Here is a 25,377-nt window from a genome sequence, read left to right as displayed (position 1 = left end):
CCCACATTTAAACAAAACATTGAAAAAAAATATGGTTAAGTGACTACAGCTACTTCTTCTTCTGGCTGTCCTCTTTATGAGTTACCACACAGAGGATCATCTGCTTCCATCCCACCCTATCCTTAGCATCCTCCAGCTCTGCATATTCTCCTTCGCCATGTCATTGAACCTCGTGAGGTGGTTAGGCAGGAGCACAAAGTGGGTATTCTAAAAAATGGTGGTTTTTACTTACCCCAGAAAAATAGACAAAATGAATTAACAATATACATACTAAACAAGGCCAAAGGAACAGAACTAAACTCAAGACAAAATAACAATTCAACATAACTCCAGACTAATTGCTCAACAAAATAAAACTGAACTAACACACAAGAAACACAAAGGACTTAAATACTGGCTGATCAGACCAGGTTGATGCATAAGGGGAACACAAATACCAACAAATTTAACATCAACAAAAGCCCCCAAAAGCAGCATTTAGTTTAATACTTACTTCAAATTAATGATACTCAGCAAATAAGCAACTTATAAGTAAAAGCAATTATGCAACATTTAAGATAATTGTTCTTCCTCATGATAGAACTACACTTACTATCACCCAGTCAGCACTTCCTGTGTATAACAGTGCTCAACAGAGCATATCTTTTGCCCTTCATGACGCCAGCAGCCCTGAGCAGCGACATAAACCCCTGCCAGCACCGGTAAAACAGAGAAAAAGAATTTAATAAAGATGATTGTATCAAAGCTAACTAAATGTGTGCACTACAAATAGAACTCATTTATTTCAACAAAATCGAATAAACATAAATAAAGTGTCGAAAAAAGAACGGTGTCACAATATTTGTGTATATGAAATTAAGTTTACTCCTAAGGGTAAGGATCCCTCACAATGCAGCTCCTACAGACCGGTGAGCCTCGAAGCAAAACAAAACCGGAGCACCAGAAGGCCAAAAGACAAAAACAAAAAAACGAGCCCAAAACCAAAAGAAACGAAGCACACCAGAACACAGGAAAAAACAGAGCCCAAAACAGAAGAGTTCAGGGGGCCGACAGCACAGGAGTCCAAAACAGTTCAGGGGGCCGGCCAGGGGGCCGACAGCACAGGAGTCCAAACAGTTCAGGGGGCCGACCGTGCGGACGGCAACGGCGGCGACGTGGACACAGTTCGGGGGGCCGACCGTGCGGACGGCAACGGCGGCGACGTGGACACAGTTCGGGGGGCCGGCCGTGCGGACGGCAACGGCGGCGACGTGGACACAGTTCGGGGGGCCGGCCGTGCGGAAGGCAACGGCGGCCACTCAGGCGATGGTGATCCGGACCAGGCGAGGCTGCAGAGGCTGGACCAGGCGAGGATGAAGACTCGGATGAAGCTGGACCAGGCGAGGATGAAGACTCGGATGAAGCTGGACCAGGCGAGGATGAAGATGATGATGAGGCTGGACCCGGCGAGGCTGATGATGAGGCTGGACCCGGCGAGGCTGATGATGAGGCTGGACCCGGCGAGGCTGATGATGAGGCTGGACCCGGCGAGGCTGATGATGAGGCTGGACCCGGCGAGGATGATGATGATGCTGCAGCCGGCGAGGATGATGATGATGCTGCAGCCGGCGAGGATGATGATGATGCTGCAGCCGGCGAGGATGATGATGATGCTGCAGCCGGCGAGGATGATGATGATGCTGCAGCCGGCGAGGATGATGATGAAACTGCAGCAGGTGGCTGGACGGGCTCCTCGGGCCCTCCAGCTGAGACAGGTGGCTGAACGGGCTCCTCGGGCCCCCCAGCGGAGACTGGAGACAACGGCCGGAGCAGTCCCTCGGACCCTCCAGCGGAAACAGGAAACAAAGGCCGGAGCGGTCCCTCGGACCCTCCAGCGGAAACAGGAAACAAAGGCCGGAGCGGTCCCTCGGACCCTCCAGCAGAGACACGGGACGAAGGCCGGAGCGGTCCCTCGGACCCTCCAGCGGAGACACGAAACGAAGGCTGGACGGGCCCCTTGGACCCTCCAGCAGAAGCCATCGCAAAGCCAGCAGGCATGGAGTCCTCTGGCAGACATGAAGGCAATGGGTGCTGTGCTGAGCACTGACCCTGCTCAGACAGCACTGACACGGAGTTGTTCTCTGAGGGCTGCTTAATCTTCAGGGGTCCAGAATCAGCTGGGGACTGAGACCTAGCCTCTGGGGAAGCCCTGGAGTGCAGAACGGTGCCTGAAGCAGCTAAAGCGCGAGAAACTCCCTGACTGGACCTTAAATTTTCTCCCTGCATGGAGTGAATGAGTGGAACCGGTACTGCTGGAGCCAGAGCTACGGGTAGCGGGGGCACTGGAGCTACTGGGGCCTGCGCTACAGGCGGCACTGGAGCTACTGGGGTCCAGAATCAGCTGGGGACTGAGACCTAGCCTCTGGGGAAGCCCTGGAGTGCAGAACGGTGCCTGAAGCAGACTGAACAGAGGGTGGCACTGGAGACTGAGAGGAGCACTGGCTGCGGGGGAGCTAACCGAGCTGAGAGTGGCTGCGGGGGAGCTAACCGAGCTGAGAGTGGCTGCGGGGGAGCTAACCGAGCTGAGAGTGGCTGCGGGGGAGCTAACCGAGCTGAGAGTGGCTGCGGGGGAGCTAACCGAGCTGAGAGTGGCTGCGGGGGAGCTAACCGAGCTGAGAGTGGCTGCGGGGGAGCTAACCGAGCTGAGAGTGGCTGCGGGGGAGCTAACCGAGCTGAGAGTGGCTGCGGGGGAGCTAACCGAGCTGAGAGTGGCTGCGGGGGAGCTAACCGAGCTGAGAGTGGCTGCGGGGGAGCTAACTGAGCTGCCGGTAGCTGCACAGGCGATAAGCAGCTCGCGTTGACATCCGCCACACAAAACGCAGCCCCTGAATGAACAGTCATGCAGTCTGAAAATGAAAAAGAGTCCTCACTCACCACAGCCGGCGATTTAGAAGCCCGAACGTCCGGCTGTGGGGTGGCGCGCTTGCGGCGCGATCTGCGTTTCCTCCCCGCAGACGGCTCCGACGGGCCGGGCAGCGAGGCAGGAGTGGCTGAGAGAAGGTGAGGTGTGTGCCGGAGAAAAGCCTGTATGGTCGGAGGAAGTGAATTCAGTAGCCATGGCAGGCCGGAAAAGAGACGTTGTAGCCGACCTTCCACGGCGCGGCGAAGCTCGTACGGAGGATTCTCCAGCCACAGCCCGAGGAGGATCTCCACATTGTAGCCGATGTCATCCTGGAGCTCCTCGGACGGATTGACTGCCGCTGGGTCCATGGTGGCTGGTTCGTTCTGTCACGGTTTGCGGGGCAAGCCGTGTGGATTTGTAGTAAGGACCCAAAAGGCGGCAGCTCTGGTGCAGGTGAGTGTTTATTTACAGGGGTGTAAGTACAAACAGCGGTGGCAACAAAACATGAAACCGGAAACCTAAACTGGGTAAACTAATAAGACAAACCAGAATGAGGATGCAGGGAGGTCCGGAGAAATACATACAGGGAGACCGAGGGGAAACAACACAGACGAACCAGCGATTACTAAAACAGAAAATACAACTTAAATACACTCAGAACACAGGGAGATTACACACAGGTGGGAGACACAGCTGGGAGTGATTAACATGACGAGACCAGGGAGGCAAACTGAAAACACTCACATAAGACACAGACCTTCACAATAAAACAGGAACACACAGGGGGAACAGGGTAAACACCAATTAGAGAACAGAACCAAAATCGCGAAGAGAAAACACAAAACGCTGGGTCAAAAGGACCCAGGATCATGACACATGCGGTCCTAAATGAATTTGAATTTGGCCCATTGTTTCAAAAATGGATTAAAATACTGTATTCCTCTCTGGTTGCGGCAGTGAGGACAAACAATGTAACTTCTGACTTCTTTCAGCTTAGTAGAGGCTGCTGGCAAGGCTGTAGTTTATCTCCCTATCTTTTCAACTTAGTAATCGAACCTTTAGCTATCGCTCTTAGGGAGGAAAATCAGGTTGCTGGAATCTCTAGGAGCGGGACAATGCACAAAGTATCATTGTGTGCAGATGACTTATCGCTGTATATATCTAATCCAACGGCATTAGATATAAAACTGCTCAAGGTATTAGATCACTTCAGACGCATATCTGGATGCAAATTGAATTGGAAAAATAAGTAAGTAAAGTAAGTAAAATTTTATTTATATAGCACATTTCTAGATAAGGGATCACAAAGTGCTTTACAAGGTATAGACACAGATTAAAAAGACGAAGTACAATCAAAAGTTAACAAAATGCAATTTTAAAAAGATGTGTTTTTAGCTGTTTTTTAAAAGTAATCAGTGAATCAGCAGATCTTAAGTTCTGAGGAAGAGAATTCCACAGTCTGGCGGCCACAGTAGCAAAAGCTCGATCACCCCTAGTTTTCAGTCTCGTATACTTAATAACAAGTAGGCCCTGACCACAAGACCTCAGAGACCTACTAGGGGCATAGGGCTGTAAGAGTTCAATGATGTATGATGGTGCTTGTTCTTGAAGAGCCTTAAATGTGAGAACCAGAATCTTAAAGTGGACTCTGAATTCGACAGGGAGCCAGTGTAACTGTATAAGCAGCGGTGTTATATGTGAGTATTTCGATGTTTTCGTCAGAAGCCTTGCTGCAGCCCACTGTTCCCTATTAATAACAGAGAGCAAGATTTCTCTGCCTTCCCCTTTAAGTTAGAAAAAGAAATGTTTAAATATTTGGGAATAAATATAACCCGCACAATGATGGAGTTGCGGATTCATAATTTTGACACTTTGTTAGAACAAACATCACAAGATTTTTAAAAAATGGGCAACATTTCCAATCTCATTAGCAGGCAGAATAAATCTAGTTAAAATGGCGGTCTTACCAAAACGTCTCTATGTTTTCCAAATGATTCCTGTTTTCATAACCAAATCAAGTTTCAAAGATTTAGACAGATTAATAGCAACATTTATTTGGAAAAATTCAAATCCCAGAATGGAAAAATCATATTTGGAAGTACCAAAAGAGCCTGGTGGGCTAGGGTTGCCACTACTGGGCGGCTAATATCACCAAATTATTGCACTGGAAATATGTTTATGAGAACAGCGAGGGTGAGGCTTGGGTAAAAATGGAACTGATGTCTAATCCACTTCCCCTCCTAACCTCATCCGTAGCTCTAAATCAAAAACAGAAAATAACAAATCCAGTTGTAGGAACATCTATTAGATTATGGCTTCAATTCAGAAGGCGCTTCTGTTTGCAACAGGTTAGTAATTTTTTCATTGTTGCTTTTAACCTTTTTATTGCCATCCATTTCAGATAAAGCATTCCAAATTTGGCACAATAATGGTTTGAAGTTTTTTTACAATTTATTTTCAGGAGAAACTTTTAACACCTTTGATGCTTTGATGAGAGATTACAATATACCAACCTCACATATGTTTAGATATCTGCAAATACGAAATTTTGCAAAAACATTGTTTCCTTCATTCTCCTACTTACCTCCTAAAAATCAAGTGGATACTATTTTGGAAATAGATCCTTTTGGCAAAAGGTGAATCTCCGTCATATACAAACTGATACAGAGCTTAAGGCCTGTTACTTGGGAAAAAACTAAAAATAATTGGGAAAAAGACGTTGGGGTGGATTTATCTGATGATGAGTGGAGATCTTGCTTGAATCGTATACATACCTCCTCCCTTTGCATTCGCCGTGGTTTAATTCAGTTTAAAATTCTTCATCGTCTTCATTATACAAGAGAGAGGCTTTCAAAGTTTTCCCAGAAGCCGATCCTGCCTGTCCCAGGTGTGGACATAATCCAGCAAATGAGGGTCACATGATGTGGTCTTGTCCTAACCTGGATAATTATGGATAATATATTTAAAGTATTATCTCATATCAGTGCGCAAAATTTAGTGCTTGATTTCCACATTGGCATTTTTGGAGTTATGCCACCTCAATACGAAATTAGCAAATCTCAGGAAAATGCCATAGCATTTGCTGCATTGCTTGCCTGTAGACTCATTCTATTCCACTGGAAGTCTGCAGAGTTGTGCAGCTGCAGGTGCGGCTTCGACACACACTTCAAGGATGCTAGGATAGCGAGAGAGATAGTTGGAAGCTGTGCCGTGTTTTCCAGGGATGTGCTGATCTTTGAACTGGAATGGCTGCATGGCTTGAACCAGTGAATAATTTCCCCATTTGAGTTCTTCAGCCTGTTCAGCCACTGCAATGCTTTATGGTCAGTCTGCAAGATGAACTCCCTCCCCAGCAAGTAGTACTTTAAGGAGTCTAGTGCCACACTTGATAGTGGCATAGTGCTCTTCTGAAGGTACGGCTCTAGCTCTGGCCAGGACACACTTTGCTGGATTGATTGTGAGGACAGCAAGCTGCAAGCGGTCCAGGACCAAATTCAGATGTTCCACGTGTGACTCCAAGGCACCGCTGTACATGACAATTTACATTGCAAGCCAGACATTGTGGTTGTGTTGGTCACTCTGGCACGAACACCACACCCAAGCTGATCCCACAAGTGTTCAGTGGGGTTTAGGTCGGCACTGCAGTTAAGGCATTCCATCCTCTTTTCTCCAAAGTTCGGGAGGCAGTGCCTGATAAACCCCGCTCTGAGGGGGTGCGTTGTCATCTTGGAGGGCAGAGTTTGGTCCCAGACTCTAGAGACACAGGATTGCCACTGGCTGCAGAATCTCAATGTCTCTCAGCATCGAGCTTTCCTCCAGTGATGACAAGCCTTGTTTTCCCATGGAGGGAGATGCTGCCTTATACTAATACATCACACAAGCTCTACCAAAAACTGTTCCCCTATCAGTTCAGCAAACAGCATTATGTTCTCCACATCTTCTCCACACTTTGACCCTGCGATGTCTTCGGCAGAATCTTGACTCGTTGCTGAACGTAACATTTCTCCACATGTTCTGGTTCTACTGCACATGATGTCAAACTGTAATCATGGCAGCCCTGTGAGAGTGGAGTTCTTTACGGTCCAGAGAGCTGTCTGCCATATCATCCTGAAAACCTGGACTGCAAATCTGTACAAGGATCCCTATGGCCTTTGGTTCCCAAGTGCTAGTGGGGTGAGGAAATGGTCTTGTTGTGGTGTATTCTTTTTGGGACACCCTCTTCATGGCCCATCTTTGACATCCCCAATTATTAACTTAGAACTGGCCAATTTGGAGACGGTACTATGACTCGCGCCAAATAATGGTGCAGCTTGGTTTTACAAAAAACCAGCTTGAATTTGCCCTATCGTGTGGGCCCTGTCCAGATCATTAACAATTTTGTGCTAAGTTTATATGAAAATCCAAATAACTGGGATTTATAGTAAATCTAAAAAAAAACCATATGCTAATAATCACTGTATCTTTGAAGATGTTTGTGTAAAGTTTCATTCACATGCCAAATGTGCAATTAAGTATTTTTGTATTGTTGGTGAGTGTAGAAGGATACCAACACTAATTTGACATGTCTAGCGATATATCAGTCCAAAGTCTTTCATTAAAGTAGTCTTTTAAGACAAACATCTGTGTTTGATGCTTGCTCAGTCATCCAGGTAAGGAAATCCCAGAAGGTTTATTCTGTTCATCTGAACGTAGTGTTTTCAGTGCAAGTGAGGTTCTCCCACTGAAAACGCGACGTCCTTCTGGGACAAGGACCTTTTCTGTGTCTTTTCTGTGATACTTTCCTTTTCCCTGGACAGATCACACAGACTTTGCAGCATGTCCTCTGCTGCTGCCCGTGAACTCGCCTAGTTTGCCCGTCTCAAGCTGTGAGCTGAATAAAAACACGAGACGCTGCCATCAGCAGCCTCTGGGCACTCACCTCTCCTGTCGCCTCTACCAGACCTGTGACCATGCTGTCCTCATTTCAGGTACGCTGTTTTTATGTCTATGTAACGGTCTCATGAAATAAACCTTGACAGCAAATTTTAGTAGTATGCAAGTAAATTAGTATTAGTATATTGCTACAGTTACATGCCAATTACATCGACAAGGTCCCGGGTTCAAATCCCGTCTATGGCCTTTCTATGAGGAGTTTGCATATTCTCTCCGGGTACTTAAGGTTCCTCCCACACTCCAAAGACATGCATGGGCATTTCCAAACTGACCACAGGTGTGAATTATGTCTCTGTGTTAGCCCTGCTTATTGGCCAGCTGTCCAGGGTGTAACTGTTTGACAGGTAGGATAGGTTTCCCCTATCCTGTGACCTTGGACACATGGTTAGTAAATGGACTGCTTGTTATACAGCCCTATACAGCATGTCACATTCACCCATTCACACACATTCATACAAGCACTTGTTTCTACCTAACATTTACAGACAACAATAGCATCGTGAGGAGCTCTCTGTTATCGCTTAGTGTTTGCCGGTCTTGTTTATTTCCTTACCTTATACAAATTCCTCTTGGTCTTACTTCATGTGGTTAGTTCTGTAGTCCTGTTCCAAAAATCTGTATAATCAAAAAAATGAAGTTGGGTGATTGTTACATGTACAAGATTCAAACTTGTAGCTTGAACGAAATAATTTCATGTTTCTATGGTGAACATAATTACATCATGTAGCATCTGCATGAAATTCGGCAACGTAATTCGTTCTTGTTGAGATGATGTGATACAGTCTAGTAAGAGTGGTTAGTTGCCTGGACTCACGAAATTCACAAGATCACATGAGATGTCAAACTGCAGGAAAACCACTGGAGTTTTAAGAGGCAGACAAGTACACACACACCACGTGTGTGCTCTCGCTATTTATTGTGGTTCAACCTGTCAAGGACAAAAACGTACAGAAAATTCTGCAGCAAGCCTGGTAATCATAGCTTTCCTAGTTTTGTTAGGCCTGGAGCGACAGCTTGGTGGTGTGATGGTTAGTGCTGTTGCCTCACAGCAAGAAGGGCCTGGGTTCAAATCCACAATCTGGCTGGTTTGCAGTGTGTAATTAGAGTTATTGGTGATTCTTAATTACCCATGAATGTAAGTGCAAATGGTTGCTTGTCTCTATGAAATAATCAACGCCCATATTGGTTCATTAAGCAAGAGAAGCAGTAATAGAGATCGACAGACCACCTGACTTTCACGCATTGCATTGTGGGTACAAGTGGCAACAAAATCAAAACACTGCATCAAGCATTTCCAGCACCGGTAATCATTTCCATCTCGCTGCAGGGCAACCTGCTAGTGACAAATAAAAGCTGTTTCATTCATTAATTCTGCGGTTTTAATCCCTACTTGCATTTTATTTGCCCCAAAGACAGTGATGTACAAAACGACGGAGAACACGGCAGCTCCGTACGAAGACAGACGTGACGAAAAGAGTATGAGGAAAAAATCAAGGAGTGAAAGGGTCAGACCCACACGAGCATAGAGTGGAGTAAGGACGTCAGCCTGCTGCCCAACTTTCATCACGCACATATTTATTATCATATGGTCCTAAGTGTGAGTGCATACACTCACAACATGTTTAGTAACTTCAGATCCCTGCAACAAGCCCAGGTCCAGTTTACTTTGGTGATTTGGACTATTCCATCTCACAGCTGTTGTTACAGGCCAACGCATCTATTTGTCGTTTCAGGTTGTAGTGTTACACAACATTTTCAGATCTCAGAAAAAAATGAGTGTTTCGTAATTCATTCAATTATTGTCTTTATTTATAACTGGCATTATTGTTTCATTCTATTATAGAATCTTACAGGAAAGAGGCAAAATTGTAAAAATCCATCGTGCTTTATTCGCTGCTTCAGTGAAAAACAAATCAACAATGCAACAACAACAACAAAAACCATTGCAAAACAACATACTGAAACAGTTATTCATCACTTGATTGCTTCAATACAACACTTGGGCACATATATGCGGACGTTTCGTGGCTGTTTTGATCTCGCTCTCTCTCTTAACTGATCAGATCTGGTAGCAGCTTTAAACTCGGTGTGACCCAGGCTGATAGAGGGGCCCAGTCTGGATCACATTCCTACATTTTGTAGGCCGGTTTTCCTACAAAACACAACAAACATTAGCCCGCAAAGCCACAGTGAACAAAGCAGCATAGCAACGAATTCAATTCAAATCAATATAAGACTTACTTGTAACCTACATCAACAATTGTGTTATGATAAATTACGTAATAACTACAACAGAAGACTGACCTTTGTGGAAATGCTTGGAGCAGACTAACCTGGAGTGTTCTGGGATGTTATATTTGGTCTTTGAATGGCTGCAATCCAGGCCATCCGTCGCCTCGTTGTTACTTCGGAAACATGGCTTGAACAATTTTTCTTCCACAACGTAATCCCGTCGGCTTCCCGTGGCTGTCATGCGACCGGCTATTGCAGTTAATAATACAACTGTCATGAACCGAAGTTCCGCGCACAAGCTGGACCCAGAAGCAGAGCACACACACACCGGGGTATGAGAAAAAAAATAAACTTTATCATAACTGAAGGTGTCCCGGGAGGGTAGAAGGGGAAAACGCGTGGAACCAGAGAAACCGAAGGACCGGGAGGTGAGTCGCGCAGGAACGCCGAGAGCGGGACTGTGGGAGGCTGCAACAGAAAAAGGAAAAGGATTATTGGGGTGCGGGGAAATGGCAGCATACGAGGGGAGGTAGAGTATGCGTCTTACGATGATAGCGGGGCTGAGGGAGCCGGAGGGAGGGGTGAGGGTCCGCGGGGGAGCTCCAGAAAAGTCGAGGCGGCGAGTGCTGATCGTGATCCAAATTCCAGACGGGTAGGTGGACAGGCAGGTGGCTCAAAACACGCCGAGTTGTGATCTGAGTACACAGGGCAGAGTTAGTGCTAGTTCAGATGAATAAGTTTTCATAAGGGCTTTCCCACAGGTGTACGTTACCGCTGAGAGACGACTACGGACTGGCGTGGAGCAGCAGGCTGGGCAGGATTAAATAGTCCACCTGGTGATCGCCTGGGATGGGATGCAGGTGTGGAGTTAGCAGCCACGCCCGTGGGCGTGGGCATCCCATCAGCACCTCGGACACCGGGCCGCGGACCATGACAGTACCCCCCCCTCACGGGTCGCCCCCAGGCGACCGGCCGGGCCCCCCCCTGCGGAGAGAAGCATGGAAAGCATGAGATGAGACGAGGGTCCAGAATTAAGGAGCGTGGGACCCAGAGGCGGTCCTCGGGGCCGTACCCCTCCCGATCCACGAGATACCGCCAACCGCTCCCGCGCCGGCGCGCATCCAGGATCCGCTGGACCGCATAGGCCGGATGGCCGCCGACGAGCCGGGCGGGAGGAGGGGGCTCGGAAGGAGGGCACAGGGGGCTGAGGCGGACCGGCTTAAGCTGAGACACATGGAACGTGGGGTGCACCCGCCGGGAGGCCGGAAGCCGGAAGCCGGAGCCTGACTGCCACCGGGTTGATGACTCGGTCCACCTCGTACGGCCCAATGAAGCGGGGAGCCAGTTTGCGAGACGTGCCCCGAAGTGGGATATTCCCAGCTGCCAACCAAACCTTCTGTCCCGGTTGGTAGTCAGGGGCTGGGGCGCGGCGGCGATCGGCGTAGTGCGCATGCCGTTCCTTCGCGCGCAGGAGGGCGCGGCGAACGCTGCGCCACACACGTTGGCAGCGCCGGAGGTGATGTGGAGCCGACGGGATGGAGAGAGTCAAGTCCTCTTCTGGGAAGAGTGGAGGCTGATATCCAAGGGACGCTTCGAAAGGAGACAGACCGGTGGAGGACGAGGTTAGATTGTTGTGGGCGTACTCCACCCAGGGCAGGTAGGTGACCCAAGAGGAGGGGTTTTGACTAGCCACGCACCTCAGCATAGTCTCCAGCTCCTGATTGAGACGTTCAGTCTGTCCGTTGGATTGCGGGTGGAAGGCGGAGCTCAGATTGACCTTGGCGCCGAGAATGGAGCAGAAGGTCTTCCACACTTGTGAGGAGAACTGGGGACCTCGATCGGAGACAATTTCCAGGGGGATTCCGTGGAGCCTAAAAACATTAGTGATCAACGTTTGGGCTGTCTCAGCGGCCGAAGGCAGCTTGGCTAGCGGGATGAAGTGAGCGGCCTTAGAAAACCTATCTACAACGGTGAGGACGACACACTTTCCGGAAGAGGTAGGGAGACCGGTAACAAAGTCAAGGGAGATGTGAGACCACGGCCGGTGGGGTGTAGTGAGCGGGTGGAGCTGACCTACGGGGTGCTTGGTGGATGACTTATTACGGGCGCAGACGGCACAGGTAGACACATAGTCCTTCACGTCCCTTATTAGCGACTTCCACCAGAAATGTCTTCTGAGGAGGTGCGTCGTTCTGCTCACGCCCGGTGGCACGTGAATCGTGCAGTGTGGATCCAGTGGATGACAGCGCCTGGATCAGGGTCCCCCGGGAGAGCTCAGCGAATGGTCTCCTCAATTTCCCAGGTGAGAGCACCCACCACGCAGGCGGCGGGTAGGATGGTGGCGGGGGGGGGCGTTTCACTGTCGGAGGAATATTGACGGGAGAGCGCATCGGGCTTAATGTTCCGCGACCCTGGACGATAGGAGAGAGTGAAGTTGAAGCGAGCGAAGAACAGAGACCAGCGGGCTTGGCGTGGATTCAACCTCTTGGCGGTTCTAAGGTACAGTAGATTCTTATGGTCTGTCCATATAAGGAAGGGCTGTTCGGCCCCCTCCAGCCAGTGGCGCCATTCCTCTAAGGCGAGTTTAACAGCTAGGAGTTCCCTGTCGCCGATGTCGTAATTCTTCTCTGCAGGGGTGAGTCGGCGCGAGAAGAAGGCGCACGGCCAGAGTTTATTTTGAGGCCCGGACGGCTGGGAGAGAACCGCTCCAACTCCCGCATCAGACGCGTCAACCTTAACGATAAACTGCTTAGAAGAGTCTGGATGGGTTAGAATGGGTGTGGACGTGAATAATCGCTTCAACTTGGCGAAGGCTGCGTGGGCCTCCGGGGACCAGGTGAAAGGCACCTTAGATGAGGTGAGCTGGGTGAGAGGCGCGGCCACTTGGCTGTAGTTCCGAATGAAGCGACGATAAAAGTTCGCAAAACCCAGGAAGCTTTGGAGCTTCTTCTGTGACTCCGGGACCGGCCATTCCAACACTGCCTTCACCTTCACCGGGTCGGTCTTCACCTGCCCACCTGCTAGGATGTAGCCCAAGAAGGAAATAGATGAAACGTGGAACTCACATTTCTCTGCCTTGACGTACAACCTGTTTTCGAGCAGCCGTTGTAGCACACTCCTCACATGGATGTGATGTTCTTCGGGCGTTCTGGAAAAAAACAGAATATCATCCAGGTACACAAAAACAAACACGTTCAGGAAATCCCGTAACACGTCGTTGACTAGGGCCTGAAAAACCGCCGAGGCGTTAGTTAACCCAAACGGCATCACCAGATATTCAAAGTGCCCTAGTGGGGTATTGAAGGTGGTCTTCCACTCGTTACCCTCACGTATCCGAACCAGGTGATAGGTGTTCCGCAGGTCCAGCTTGGTGAAGACTGTGGCTTCCTGGAGTGAGTCAAAAACAGAATTAATTAGTAGGAGGGGATATTTATTCTTGACGGTGATGTCGTTTAGACCCCGGTAATCGATGCACGGTCGGAGCGTCCCGTCCTTCTTTCCCACAAAGAAAAAACCCGCAGCGACAGGGGAGGATGACGGCCTGATTCTTCCTGCTGTTAGCGACTCCTGGATGTAATTCTCCATAGTTTCTCTTTCGGGGCGAGACAGGTTGTACAGTCTGCTAGAGGGTAGCGAAGCTCCCGGGAGTAGATCAATGGCGCAGTCATATGGTCGGTGAGGTGGTAGTGAGAGTGCCTCGTCTTTACTGAACACCTGCCGTAGATCGTGATATTCAGGGGGAACGGAAGAGAGGTCTAGTGCTGGTGGCGGGACTGGGCTCCGTTCCGTTGAGGCGGGGGGAAGGGCTGACCCCAAGCAGTTTGCCAGACAAAACAAACTCCAGCTCGCGATTCTCTTTCTGGCCCAATCAATGTGAGGATTATGCCTCTGTAACCAGGGGTAACCTAAGATAAGCGGGGTGTCAGGAGAGGGGAAAGTGAAAAAGGAAAGCTGCTCCTGGTGGTTTCCTGATGCGACTAACTGTACTGGCGCGGTTTGGTGAGTGATATAAGCAAACACCTGATTTCATCAATGTGGACGCAGGGATGGGCGGTTCGAGTGGAGTAAGAGATACCGCTAACCTCTTAGCCAGTTTCTCATCCATGAGGTTCTGTTCCGCCCCGGAGTCCACCAGTGCGAGGCATGTAAAAGTCTGGTTATTAGTCACGATGGTAACGGACAGTAACAATTGGGGTCTAGTAGTGCTTAAAGTGCTGCCCACCCGTATTCCCGGACTTATCGGTGGGCCGGGTCGTTTGGGCGGACCGGGCAAACAGCGATGCGGTGACCGGGCCTCCCACAGTACAGGCAATCCCCAGCCCGGAATCGGCGTTCCCTCTCCTCCGGAGAAAGCCGAGAGCGTCCGATTTGCATGGGTTCGGGCGGAGGAGGCGATGGAGAACGCGTACACGCAGCCGTGGGTGGGGACGAAGAAACACGGATCCCGGGGCGCAATACGGAGCCCATAGGCTTAAGCCGCCGCTCGGCATCCCTCTCCCGCAGGCGTCTATTGATCCTGCGGGCGAGGGAAGCCAATTCTTCGAAGGATTTAGTTTCCTCGTGAAACGCTAGTTGGTCTTTCATCTGGTCGGTTAGCGACCGTAAAAAGACCCCACGGAGGGCCGAATTGGGCCAACCCACGGCGACCGCTCTGGTACGAAACTCGACTAGGTACTCCGCAATACTGCGCTGCCCCTGACGGAGCCCCAGCAATTTCTGCGCGGCGTCGTCCTCCGAGACTGGAGGGGAGAGCGTAGCCTGGAACTCCTCCAGGAAATCGTCGTAATCGCAACCACTAATGGGGTGAGAGGTTAAATAAGCCTCAGCCCATGCTAAAGCTCATCCCCGTAACAACCTCACAAAGTAGGAGATCTTAGCAGCATCCGTGGGGAAGGCGTGCGGCGTGCGGCTGAAGAACAAGGAGCATTGGAAAAGGAACCCCCCACACAGGTCTAACTCCCCGTGGAAGGGCTCCAGCGGCGGAGGTGAAACGCTGCGGTGCACGGGGTCGGGCGGCTTGGTTCGCAGCTGATCCTGAGTGTCACTGAGCTCTTGGTAACGGTCTTGGAGTGATTGGAGCTGCTGATCGTGGCGACCGAGAATAGCGCCCTGTTTATTAATGGTGGAGCGGAGTGAATCTGCTGGGTCCATACTGGCCAGTCCGTACTGTCATGAACCGAAGTTCCGCGCACAAGCTGGACCCAGAAGCAGAGCACACACACACCGTATGAGAAAAAAAATAAACTTTATTATAACTGAAGGTGTCCCGGGAGGGTAGAAGGGGAAAACGCGTGGAACCAGAGAAACCGAAGGACCGGGAGGTGAGTCGCGCAGGAACGCCGAGAGCGGGACTGTGGGAGGCTGCAACAGAAAAAGGAAAAGGATTATTGGAGTGCGGGGAAATGGCAGCATGTGAGGGGAGGTAGAGTATGCGTCTTACGATGATAGCGGGGCCGAGGGAGCCGGAGGGAGGGGTGAGGGTCCGCGGGAGAGCTCCAGAAAAGTCGAGGCGGCGAGTGCTGATCGTGATCCAAATTCCAGACGGGCAGGTGGACAGGCAGGTGGCTCAAAACACGCCGAGTTGTGATCTGAGTACACAGGGCAGAGTTAGTGCTAGTTCAGACGAATAAGTTTTCATAAGGGCTTTCCCGCAGGTGTACGTTACCACTGAGAGACGACTACGGACTGGCGTGGAGCAGCAGGCTGGGCAGGATTAACCTTCCTGCCTTCTTGGGACCTTTTTGTGCCACTGCTATGTGTTAAATGGCTGCCATTTCCACTGTGTTCAGTGGAATATAACCAAACTTGCCACAGGATAGTTTTTACCTGTCAATGTTAATATTCCAGTGTGAATTCCTTAAATCAGCCTAAAATGGCTGAGCAGCAGAAATCCCCACACCCATCACCCTGGGGACCATTTTCTGCCCATTGACTTCCATTATAAACGCTATTTTTCAACCCCAAATTATCATCATATGATTTTATTTTTTCTTCTTGTCTTGGATGTCAATGAAGACTCAGGGCCTTGAAGTTTTAATTTTTAAATTGCAAAAAAAATGCAAAAAAAAATAATGGCAGGTCAAAATGTATGTTGGTGCCAATCTTTGGTCCATCTAAAGGCCTACTTATAATGACAATCACATATTACTTCAACTGGTTTTTTGTGGAAATATTTAGTTTCGTTTTTTGGTTTTTGGGGCTTATAACACAGGGCGCTCATGTAATAACACTGGGATTTGAAGGGTTAAAACAACGAAAATATAATTAAAACTTTACATGAATATTTCAGGGAGAAGTAGTTTTACAAGGTTGGCTAATTTAAAGTGGAATAAAATATGGATATATGGTCTTTTTATGGCGTGGCTGAGAATGGTCCCTAGGGTGATGGGTGTGAGTTTTTTAAAGGATGGCAGGAGGGTTAAATAGTCCACCTGGTGATCGCCTGGGATGGGATGCAGGTGTGGAGTTAGCAGCCACGCCCGTGGGCATGGGCATCCCATCAGTACCTCGGACGCCGGGCCGCGGACCATGACAACAACAGCTTCTTGCCTTTCTTTGTGTTTCTTTTTATCGCTGTGTGACTGTTTTCATGTGAAAGCCTGCGTGCACTAGTACCACTGGCCACTCGTACCCACAATCCTGTGTGGTTTTACCCCAGAATGATGTCACATTTTCAGTCCATATTGCCTTGATTAACAAAGTAGTTGTTTAAACAACAAGATTTCATTGTGTTTTCCTGAAGTTTTTAACTTGTGTAGAATGAATTAAAACAAATTTCACTTTACATACTTCAATAACTCACTTCAAGTCAATGTAAGTATACTACGTTGATCCAACATAATCTGATTGCATTAAACCACCAAATGCCAAATGTGTTGGTTTGACATGGTCAAAAAGAGTTATTGTACTTGGTTAAATCACGTGGAAAAAGGTGCCAAGATTAAATTGTGTTCATCCAACAGCAGATTTTTTTGAGTGTAGGTTCATCCTGGGTTATGAAATGGGATTAATGTTCAAGCTCCTTCTGCTTATGATGGTAGTTTTACTTTCCTTCTGTTTATGAATTTCTTATGTGTGCTTGAAGTTCCATGTTGGTTTTAGTTGATGATAAGTTTGTTATTCATCTTTGGTATTCCCATTCAGTTCCTCCCATCTGGTGTAATTCCCACCTAGTGGGAGGAGTCTCTTCTTGGTAAACGTGAGTTCTTCCTTCTCACTGCTGCCAAGTGTTCGTAGATGACACTGTGATCACTGGGATTCTCTCTGTAATGCTGTAGGCTCTTTACTTCACAATATGAAACTCTTTCCAGTAAAATGCAAACTGTTCCTTATTGCTAACTAGGGATGGGTATCGTTTAGGTTTTATCCGATACCGGTGCCAAATCGGTACTTTTGAAATGGTGCCGGTGCTCAAACGGTGCTCAAACCAGTGCTTAAAGAATGGAGAACACAAAATTGGTCCAAAAACCTCTCATGTTCAGCTGTTTTTTTTGTTTTGTTTTTTTTTTGACACTGTAATTTTTATTGATAGTTTTGTCACAGTTTAAACATAGACATGTATTGCATTACAGGAGAAATAACCATGCAAGCACACAGTCAAAACAAACAGAACTAAAGTGAACAAAAGGTGTGGGTGCCAATTCTAATCAACTACCGTATGCATGCCTGCCTTTACTCCGCAGCATACATACTCCAGCTTATATACGTACTTTTATACGGGCATGCATCAATAGATATACAGAGTTTTATAGACCTTAAATGTTTTGTTCGTTCATTAATTTTCCTTGGTGCCATATAATGTCCACTTCTCCCACTTAGCAAGTTCAGCTGGTTTTTTGTAAAAAGATAGCAATGTTAGCCTTTTCTGCAGCTATGGGGCATATATGGTATCACTCTTGGCTGGAAGCAGTGCTTAAACAATGGAAAAAACACAAACTTTATCCAAAAACCTCTCATGTTTAGCCGTTTCCCTCTTTTTCTTTGGTCATTTTAGCCTTTTTGGCCAGGGTGAAGGGAGTATCTGCCATCAAACAAGAAGACAGCTGCATGTAACTACGACGGTGTTTGCTAGTTCACCTTACATGCATTAATGTAATAACGTGGTTAGCCTACTCAACGTAAATTACACAGAACAACATTAAGCTACTCACGCAGAGAAGAACGGCTGCTGCTGCATCATCATCCTCATCATTTCTGCTACACTGGCAGGGCTAGGGGCCAGGACTCTCCTCTTCGTGTTTTTGGGGATGTTGCTAACTCCGGGTCCGATAACAGGCACCACACCCGCAGTAGATGTGCTTGGTGTGAGGTCTCGCAGCAAGCTATCAAATACGGCGCATTTCTCGGCTTTTAAAAAAAACGCTATGCGTCGCCAGGTGTTTCATCGGATTTGAGGTGTTACCTCCTTTGACAGTATCACAGTATCAGCTTAAAGCACTTGTTGCTGCTGAGTTTGCATCTTTTGCTGTGAAGTACAGCCAGACTTTTGACCGCTTCGCCTTGGGCATTTTTAATCTGTAGCTCTGCTCTAAAAGAACGCACGTACCTGGCCCCGCCTACTATCCTCGGAAACGTAAAATGATTGGCTAGAAGTGTATCACAGCTCAGGGAAAAAAAGCACCGAAATAAAGCACCGAAATGTGCGCTGCTTTTCGGTCTGGTTACTACCGTTTATGACACCGGTACCCATCCCTATTGCTAACCATAGCTGTCAGTAAAGTTTAGTAGTAAATAAATAAGTTAGTATGGTGACATGTCAGCTCTATATAGCCATATAGTTGTTTAGTACACCTCCTTATGTGATGGAGAATAATTTAGCTTTTGGTCAAAAATGCAGCTCCCATAATGTTTTAGTATTAATGATTGGTCTACGGTTCGAGTCTTTAAGAACTGAATGCAAGTCAGAGTACAGTGATGGAAACGTGTGTGTGTGTGTGTGTAGGTGGCTGGCAGCAACTAGTGATGTTCCAGCATCATGTTCAGAATCTTCAGCGGTTCTACAAAATGCTGCAGAACAACGGCTTCCATAAGGATCACATTAAGACCTTCTTCGGCAGCAGTGGACAGCTTCCTGGTAGGAACACTGGTGGAGTTTTTACTCTTTACTTTCAAAATGTCCACTACATTTATTTGATATCTTTATTTGCCAAGTATAGAAACTAATTAAAAATCGGTGCTTGTTCACTGGCTGCAGAACTGTTTTGATATGTTGCTCTGATAAATTCTGAATAATCACACAAATTTTTATTATTTAATTACAAACACTTCCTCCTTTAAATTTTTATAAAGTTATATATATACTTTCACTGTAGTTTATTCTGTTCTTTCAACATCATGTCTGTTGAGTTTTGTTAACAACAATCTTTCTAAAATTCAGCAACGTAGGCTGATGATAAAAGCCGAATATTATAGGACGTTGACGCACCGACTGTTTGTTAAAATGTGTGTCTGTACCTGACCCCTCTCTGCGGTCTCCTCCCTTTGCAGAGGATGTAGAGGGCGCATACTCTGCAACAGAGAAATCGGTGATCCGTAACCACGTGTCGTACGTCTGCAGGAAGCAGCACTGTGCCGACATGTTGGTTCTGTACCTGAACTCACCAACGTGCAAGGATGGCACCATGCTACTGTGGGATGCCAACCTTAATGGCATTGTAAGAGGCTACACCACCACACACACGCACACGCGTGCACACACACACACACACACACACACAAAGAAAACTACACTAGAATAAATTAAGTAAACATAAAGGTAAAACTTGGTAGTGGCACTCAATCAAACATGAAAAAAACAAAACAAATGTGCATGGCCACAGATTATATTATATATTATAACAATTCACTGTGACGTCACAGGTTTGAAGTCTTTTGCTGTCTACAATGACCACACTAGAGTGGCAGTTATCAGGTAACACCTGGTAGCTTGGGTAGTACGCTACATCCAAGTTTAAGGGTATAATGTACAAACACACAAATCAGCTAATTAGTGCTACATAAAAGACTTGTCTAATACCAAAGTGTCACTCACTGACATCAAATACAATCTGGATAAATTGGCCTATTTTCTATTTTAATGACTATATTAAAAATGTTTTAAAAGGCAACAACAGCACCAGCACAATCCAGGGATCAATTCAATGTAATTTATATAGCAGCAAAGCACAGCAAGCCACCTCAAGGTGCTTAATATTGTAAGGTAAAAGGGGACGAGAGAACACTGGGTGCATCATGGGAAGCCCCGAGCACGCTGTTTATTTATCCTGTAAAGCTGGACAACATTGGAGTTTGTAGCGATTTACTTTTAGAGCCAAACTCAAGTGTCAACAGAGAAACTACACCGGATGGTCCTTTTCACACACTGAGGTCAATTATGGAGTTCCACAGGGTTCAGTGCTAGGACCAATTCTGTTTACATTATACATGCTTCCCTTAGGCAGCATCATTAGAAGACATAGCATACATTTACACTGCTATGCAGATGACAACCAGCTCTATCTGTCCATGAAGCCAGATAACACACACCAATGAGTTAAACTGCAGGAATGTCTTAAAGACATAAAGACCTGGATGGCCGCTAACTTTCTGCTTCTTAATTCAGATAAAACTGAGGCTTAGAAATATGGTATCTAAGCAGATTCTTACTCTGGATGGCATTACCTTGGCCTCCAGTAACACTGTGAGGAACCTTGGAGTCATTTTTGACCAGGATATGTCCTTCAATGCACATATTAAACAAATATGTAAGACTGCTTTCTTCCATTTGTGCAACATCTCTAAAGTTAGAAATATCCTGTCTCAGAGTGACGCTGAAAAACTAGTTCATGCATTTATTACTTCCAGGCTGGACGACTGTAATTCATTATTATCAGGAAGTCCTAAAACTCACTGAAAAGCCTTCAGCTAATCCAAAATGCTGCAGCAAGAGTCCTGACAGGGACTAGAAAGAGAGAGCAGATTTCTCCTGTTTTGGCTTCCTGTTAAATCCAGAATTCAAAATCCTGCTCCTCACATACAAGGTCTTAAATAATCAGGCCCCATAACGACTGTGTTGAGTCTGTTCCTTCCCATTCCCTGCAAGGCCACCTGGGTTGGCTGGAAGACTGTTTACTTAGCCTGGCAGGGTGAAGGACACTGTCTCAGCTGAACTATGGACACGCACACACATACATATACTGATACTGATAAGCACTCACTGACGCATCACCCTCCCTACCCCGGATCCAACGCCTCCTCCAACGCTTACCTCCCCTCTGATGTGGACATCGGGTCAGCTGGAGGCGCAGTCGAAAGATTGCAGCGGTCCCAGATCAGATGTACACACTAGAACTCTTTCCCATGTTGCTGTCTGTGTTTATTGTGTTATGGTGTGTCGATACCTGTGCATTCCTGTATTATCCTTTTGTGTTGCACATTTCAATGTTTTTTTTTCCTCGCTACCTAGCCTGACCTGTCTCCCCAATGTGATGTTTGTATTGTATGTACGGTCGGCAAGGTCTGTCATCTCGGTTGTGGACAAAAGACCTGCAACTGACAAATAAACGCTATCTCATCTCATATCATCATCTTATCTTAATGACCTTGTAGTACCATATCACCCTTTTAGAGCACTTCGCTCTCGCTCTGCAGGCCTACTTGTTGTTCCTAGAGTATTTAAAAGTAGAATGGGAGGCAGAGCCTTCAGTTTTCAGGCCCCTCTTCTGTGGAACCAGCTTCCAGTTTGGATTCAGGAGACAGACACTATCTCTACTTTCAAGATTAGGCTTCAAACTTTCCTTTTTGCTAAAGCATATAGTTAGGGCTGGACCAGGTGACCCTGAATCCTCCCTTAGTGATGCTGCAATAGACGTAGGCTGCCGGGGGATTCCCATGATGCATTGAGTTTTCCCTTTCCAGTCCCCTTTCTCACTCACTATGTATTAACAGACCTCTCTGCATTGAATCATATCTGTTATTAACCTCTGTCTCTCTTCCACAGCATGTCTTTATCCTGTCTTCCTTCTCTCACCCCAACCAATCACAGCAGATGGCCCCGCCCCTCCCTGAACCTGGTTCTGCCGGAGGTTTCTTCCTGTTAAAAGGGAGTTTTTCCTTCCCACTGTCGCCAAAGTGCTCATAGGGGGTCATATGATTGTTGGGTTTTTCTCTGTATCTATGAAGCGCCTTGAGGCGACTTTTGTTGTGATTTGGCGCTATATAAATAAAATTGAATTGAATTGAATTGAATTGAATTGAATTGAATTGAATTGAATTGAATTGAATTGAATTGAATTGATGGACTGGAGAAAGTTAAACCTATGGTGCAAGAGGCCAGCCAAAAAGTGAACATGGTACATGGTAAACAGTAGATGCTGATGTGGTCCTTTCTTCTTTCCTACTGCTGGCACTTGACTGCTTTTCTTTCCTGATTGTCTCACATCTGTTTCCTTGTAATCCATCTGTCCCTGTGTGCCTTCACACACTTCCATTTCTGATTCTCTCTGCCTCCCTTTCTTTTTCCAGGCAGATCTAAAAGAGCGCTACTCAGTCAATGAGCTGTTGGCCGACCTGGCCGGCTGCAGGGCAACTCGTGTCCTGCTGTTTGTGGATCAGAGCTACAGCGGTGTCCTATCCAAGCGGCTGCAAGGCTCTCAGAAACACCTCAATGTGGTTCTAATCCAGAACCCGGCCAGGCAGACTTATGCCCACCTGAACCACAAGTTGAGTCCAGGCTGGGAGGACAGCAGCTGGTCCTTAATCAGTCCTGCCACCTGCTTGCTGGACCACCTGGGAAAGGTGACCTTTTAGATGAATCTTTGTTTCAGTGTTTACTCCTCTGAATACTTTTCTAATCTCCTCTCATGATGTGTCAGGATGCTGGGATGTTTCGCCTTCTGGAGCCATGGGCGGGCCTTTTAAACGTGACCTTGGCTGGTGCCCCGTGCAATGCCACACCACCTCTAACAGATAGCGAGATGCAGCGAGAGTACCAGGGCTGCCAGAATCTGCCGACTGCACTTTGGCACCAGAAACTCAGAAGGGCAAACTAAAAGCAGAGCATGGAGACGCACTGGGAGACTTTGAGAGAGGATGAATTATGGACACACACATACACAGAAGTTTGCAATCCAAAACTACAATTTTGTTGCTGTGTGTGTGTGTGTGTGTGTGTGAGTGTGTGTGCATTGACCAACGAACATGGTGGACACTGCTGTGTGTGTGTGCCATCTATGTCCTAGCTCTGAACTTGGACTGTAACCATGAAGATGACAGCTCATCCCAACGGGATGTCCTGAACTCTGTGTTACCAGTGTGTGTGCTTGTTTGTATGCGTGTGTGTGTTTGTGAGTTCAGCAAGAGGACAGACGCTCTCAGAGACCAGCTGATGCTCTGGCCATTGTTGGAGTGTGGGACGGTGTGTACGCCGTATCTCCTGGGCACTTAAATGTTTTAGATCCAATCATCCCTCTCTATTTTTGTCTGTCCTTTATTTATTCTCATTTGCCTTCTGTTTGCATTTTCCACTCGCCATGGACTTCTTTCTGCTAGTGTATCGATCGCTCTTAGTCTCCTTCATTCCTCTGCAGCACTTTTCTTCTTGCTTTCACTCTATAAGGAGGATTCTCATGTAAAGTCAGCAAACCTGTTAACCTGTTTTGACCATATTTGTATATCACTGTGTTCGCTTCTATACATGCATTGTTTGTGTTTCAGTGACAAGTGATATTAGATTAATAGAGGATGCTGAACAGTGAGTCTTTCTCCGGTCAAGGAAATTCATTCAGCACCCTTTTAATTGTCTGTAAGTCAGCAGCAACTGCAGCATGGAGCTACAGCAGATGTTTAATGTTCATAAAACATCTAATTATACGTCTTTATTGAAACAAAGCAACTTTGATCATTTAGGTATTTTTCTTCAGAGAGGACACAGTTTTAGCATTATATTCCTTTGATGGCGCTCATTTCCAAATGATAACTACACATTAGGAGTGTAAAACAACAACACAAGTACAAGATTTTAGCCGACTGTCAAGATGTTGCTGCTCACTTCAGGCAAAATTCCTAATGATTATTTTACATCTTAAAGTGTATCTGTTTTCACAATAGATGTCAGTATTGTCTCTATAACAAGAAAATGTGTCAGGAAAAAAAATTACCTCATGAAAAGTCCTGGGCTACAGCGTCACAGGACGTCCATGTTCTTCAGTCCCCCTTTGAAGCTGGTAGTCCAGACAGCGCTCCACATTTTACAGTGACAGCAGGTGACAGCAGGTGACAGCAGGTGATAGCTATCACTGTGGGTGAAAAAGCAGATGTTATATATGACTGAGCCCATGAACTCAGCAGCAGAGCATTCAGAGATATCAGGTCAGAAACTGTTTCCTCGTAGACTTTTGTAGAATCAGATTTTTATTTTTCAGCAATAGCGATCAACATCTCAACATCTGGGTTTTTAGGCATCACATTTCATTTTTCAGACCCAATTAATCTTTTTTACTGTCTATGGCCTAAATGTCTCCCTAATGGCTGAAAAAAAGATGCATTCATTGCTTCCACCTTTACCACAAAGGGGGGCTAGATGGCAACTCTTAAATGTACACCTATTAACAGCTAGAGCACATCTTTGAGGTTCTTCTTGTACACTTTGTGTTTGAACGCAGTCATGCACTCATGCACTAGATAGGAATGCACCATTCCACGTTTCTTCCCAGTTCCGATACATTGCTGGTGTCTCGTCTTTAGGTATTTGCTGTGTAAAATTAATAAACTGTATTCTTTGCTCTGAGTGACTGAGAATCGATCTTTTTTTGTGTAAGGCAGCATTTGCCTGGCATGAAAAATATTTCTTTCCTAAGTCTGGAAATTAAACTGTAAGAACACTAACATTAACTGGTATTTATTAGAAATAAAATGAAAGCTTTGATTTGGGTCCTACGTTCTCCTCTCACAGTGAATACACCTCCTCATCGTGCGGCCAAAAAATATTTTTTTGAGCACTAAGGATCAGGAGATTCGCTGACAGTCAAGAAATAGAGATCTGTTCGCAGCAATCATGATTAAGAGATGAAGCACTGAGACTGCCCTTCCTGCTACACAGACTGGCTATGGCATTTTAATAAGGGTGTGTGAGTGTGTCACAGAAAAACATGCATTGAACTGACAGACCATGTTCTGAATTCCACTTTTCTGTGAGATTCGTGTCTGTGGGTGACCTGTCTCACTCGTTTCCGGTGAGTTCCTTCCTGTCTTGCTGTCTTTTATTGATTTTATTGAAATCTATTCATTGTTAATCTTTATCAAGTTGATGAGACAAATGGTTTTCCAAATGTGTGGGATATTTTTGCAGCCGAGTT

General features: G+C 46.8%; 1 protein-coding gene across 1 annotated transcript in view; it reads left to right on the top strand.

Moving 5' to 3' along the window:
* LOC147310843 (uncharacterized) overlaps positions 1 to 24,947 on the top strand; it is a 30,947-nt gene extending 6,000 nt beyond the window's left edge. The window contains exons 4-8 of the mRNA XM_086267369.1: positions 7,678 to 7,848; positions 18,987 to 19,118; positions 19,532 to 19,698; positions 22,547 to 22,819; positions 22,897 to 24,947. Of these exons, the coding sequence (XP_086123495.1) occupies positions 7,678 to 7,848; positions 18,987 to 19,118; positions 19,532 to 19,698; positions 22,547 to 22,819; positions 22,897 to 23,073 (920 nt within the window). The 3' untranslated portion in view covers positions 23,074 to 24,947. The remainder of the gene's footprint in view (positions 1 to 7,677; positions 7,849 to 18,986; positions 19,119 to 19,531; positions 19,699 to 22,546; positions 22,820 to 22,896) is intronic.
* Positions 24,948 to 25,377: the final 430 nt, after the last annotated feature.

The sequence above is a fragment of the Aulonocara sp. 'chitande type north' Nkhata Bay genome, linkage group LG16, assembly GCF_057382095.1.
Source record: "Aulonocara sp. 'chitande type north' Nkhata Bay isolate Kocher_YH1m ecotype deep benthic linkage group LG16, A_spYH_male_GT1.1, whole genome shotgun sequence".
In the NCBI taxonomy this organism is placed as follows: Eukaryota; Metazoa; Chordata; class Actinopteri; order Cichliformes; family Cichlidae; genus Aulonocara; species Aulonocara sp. 'chitande type north' Nkhata Bay.
The sequence above is the reverse complement of the archived record's forward strand: the minus strand, read 5'-3'. Positions and strand labels throughout refer to the sequence as shown.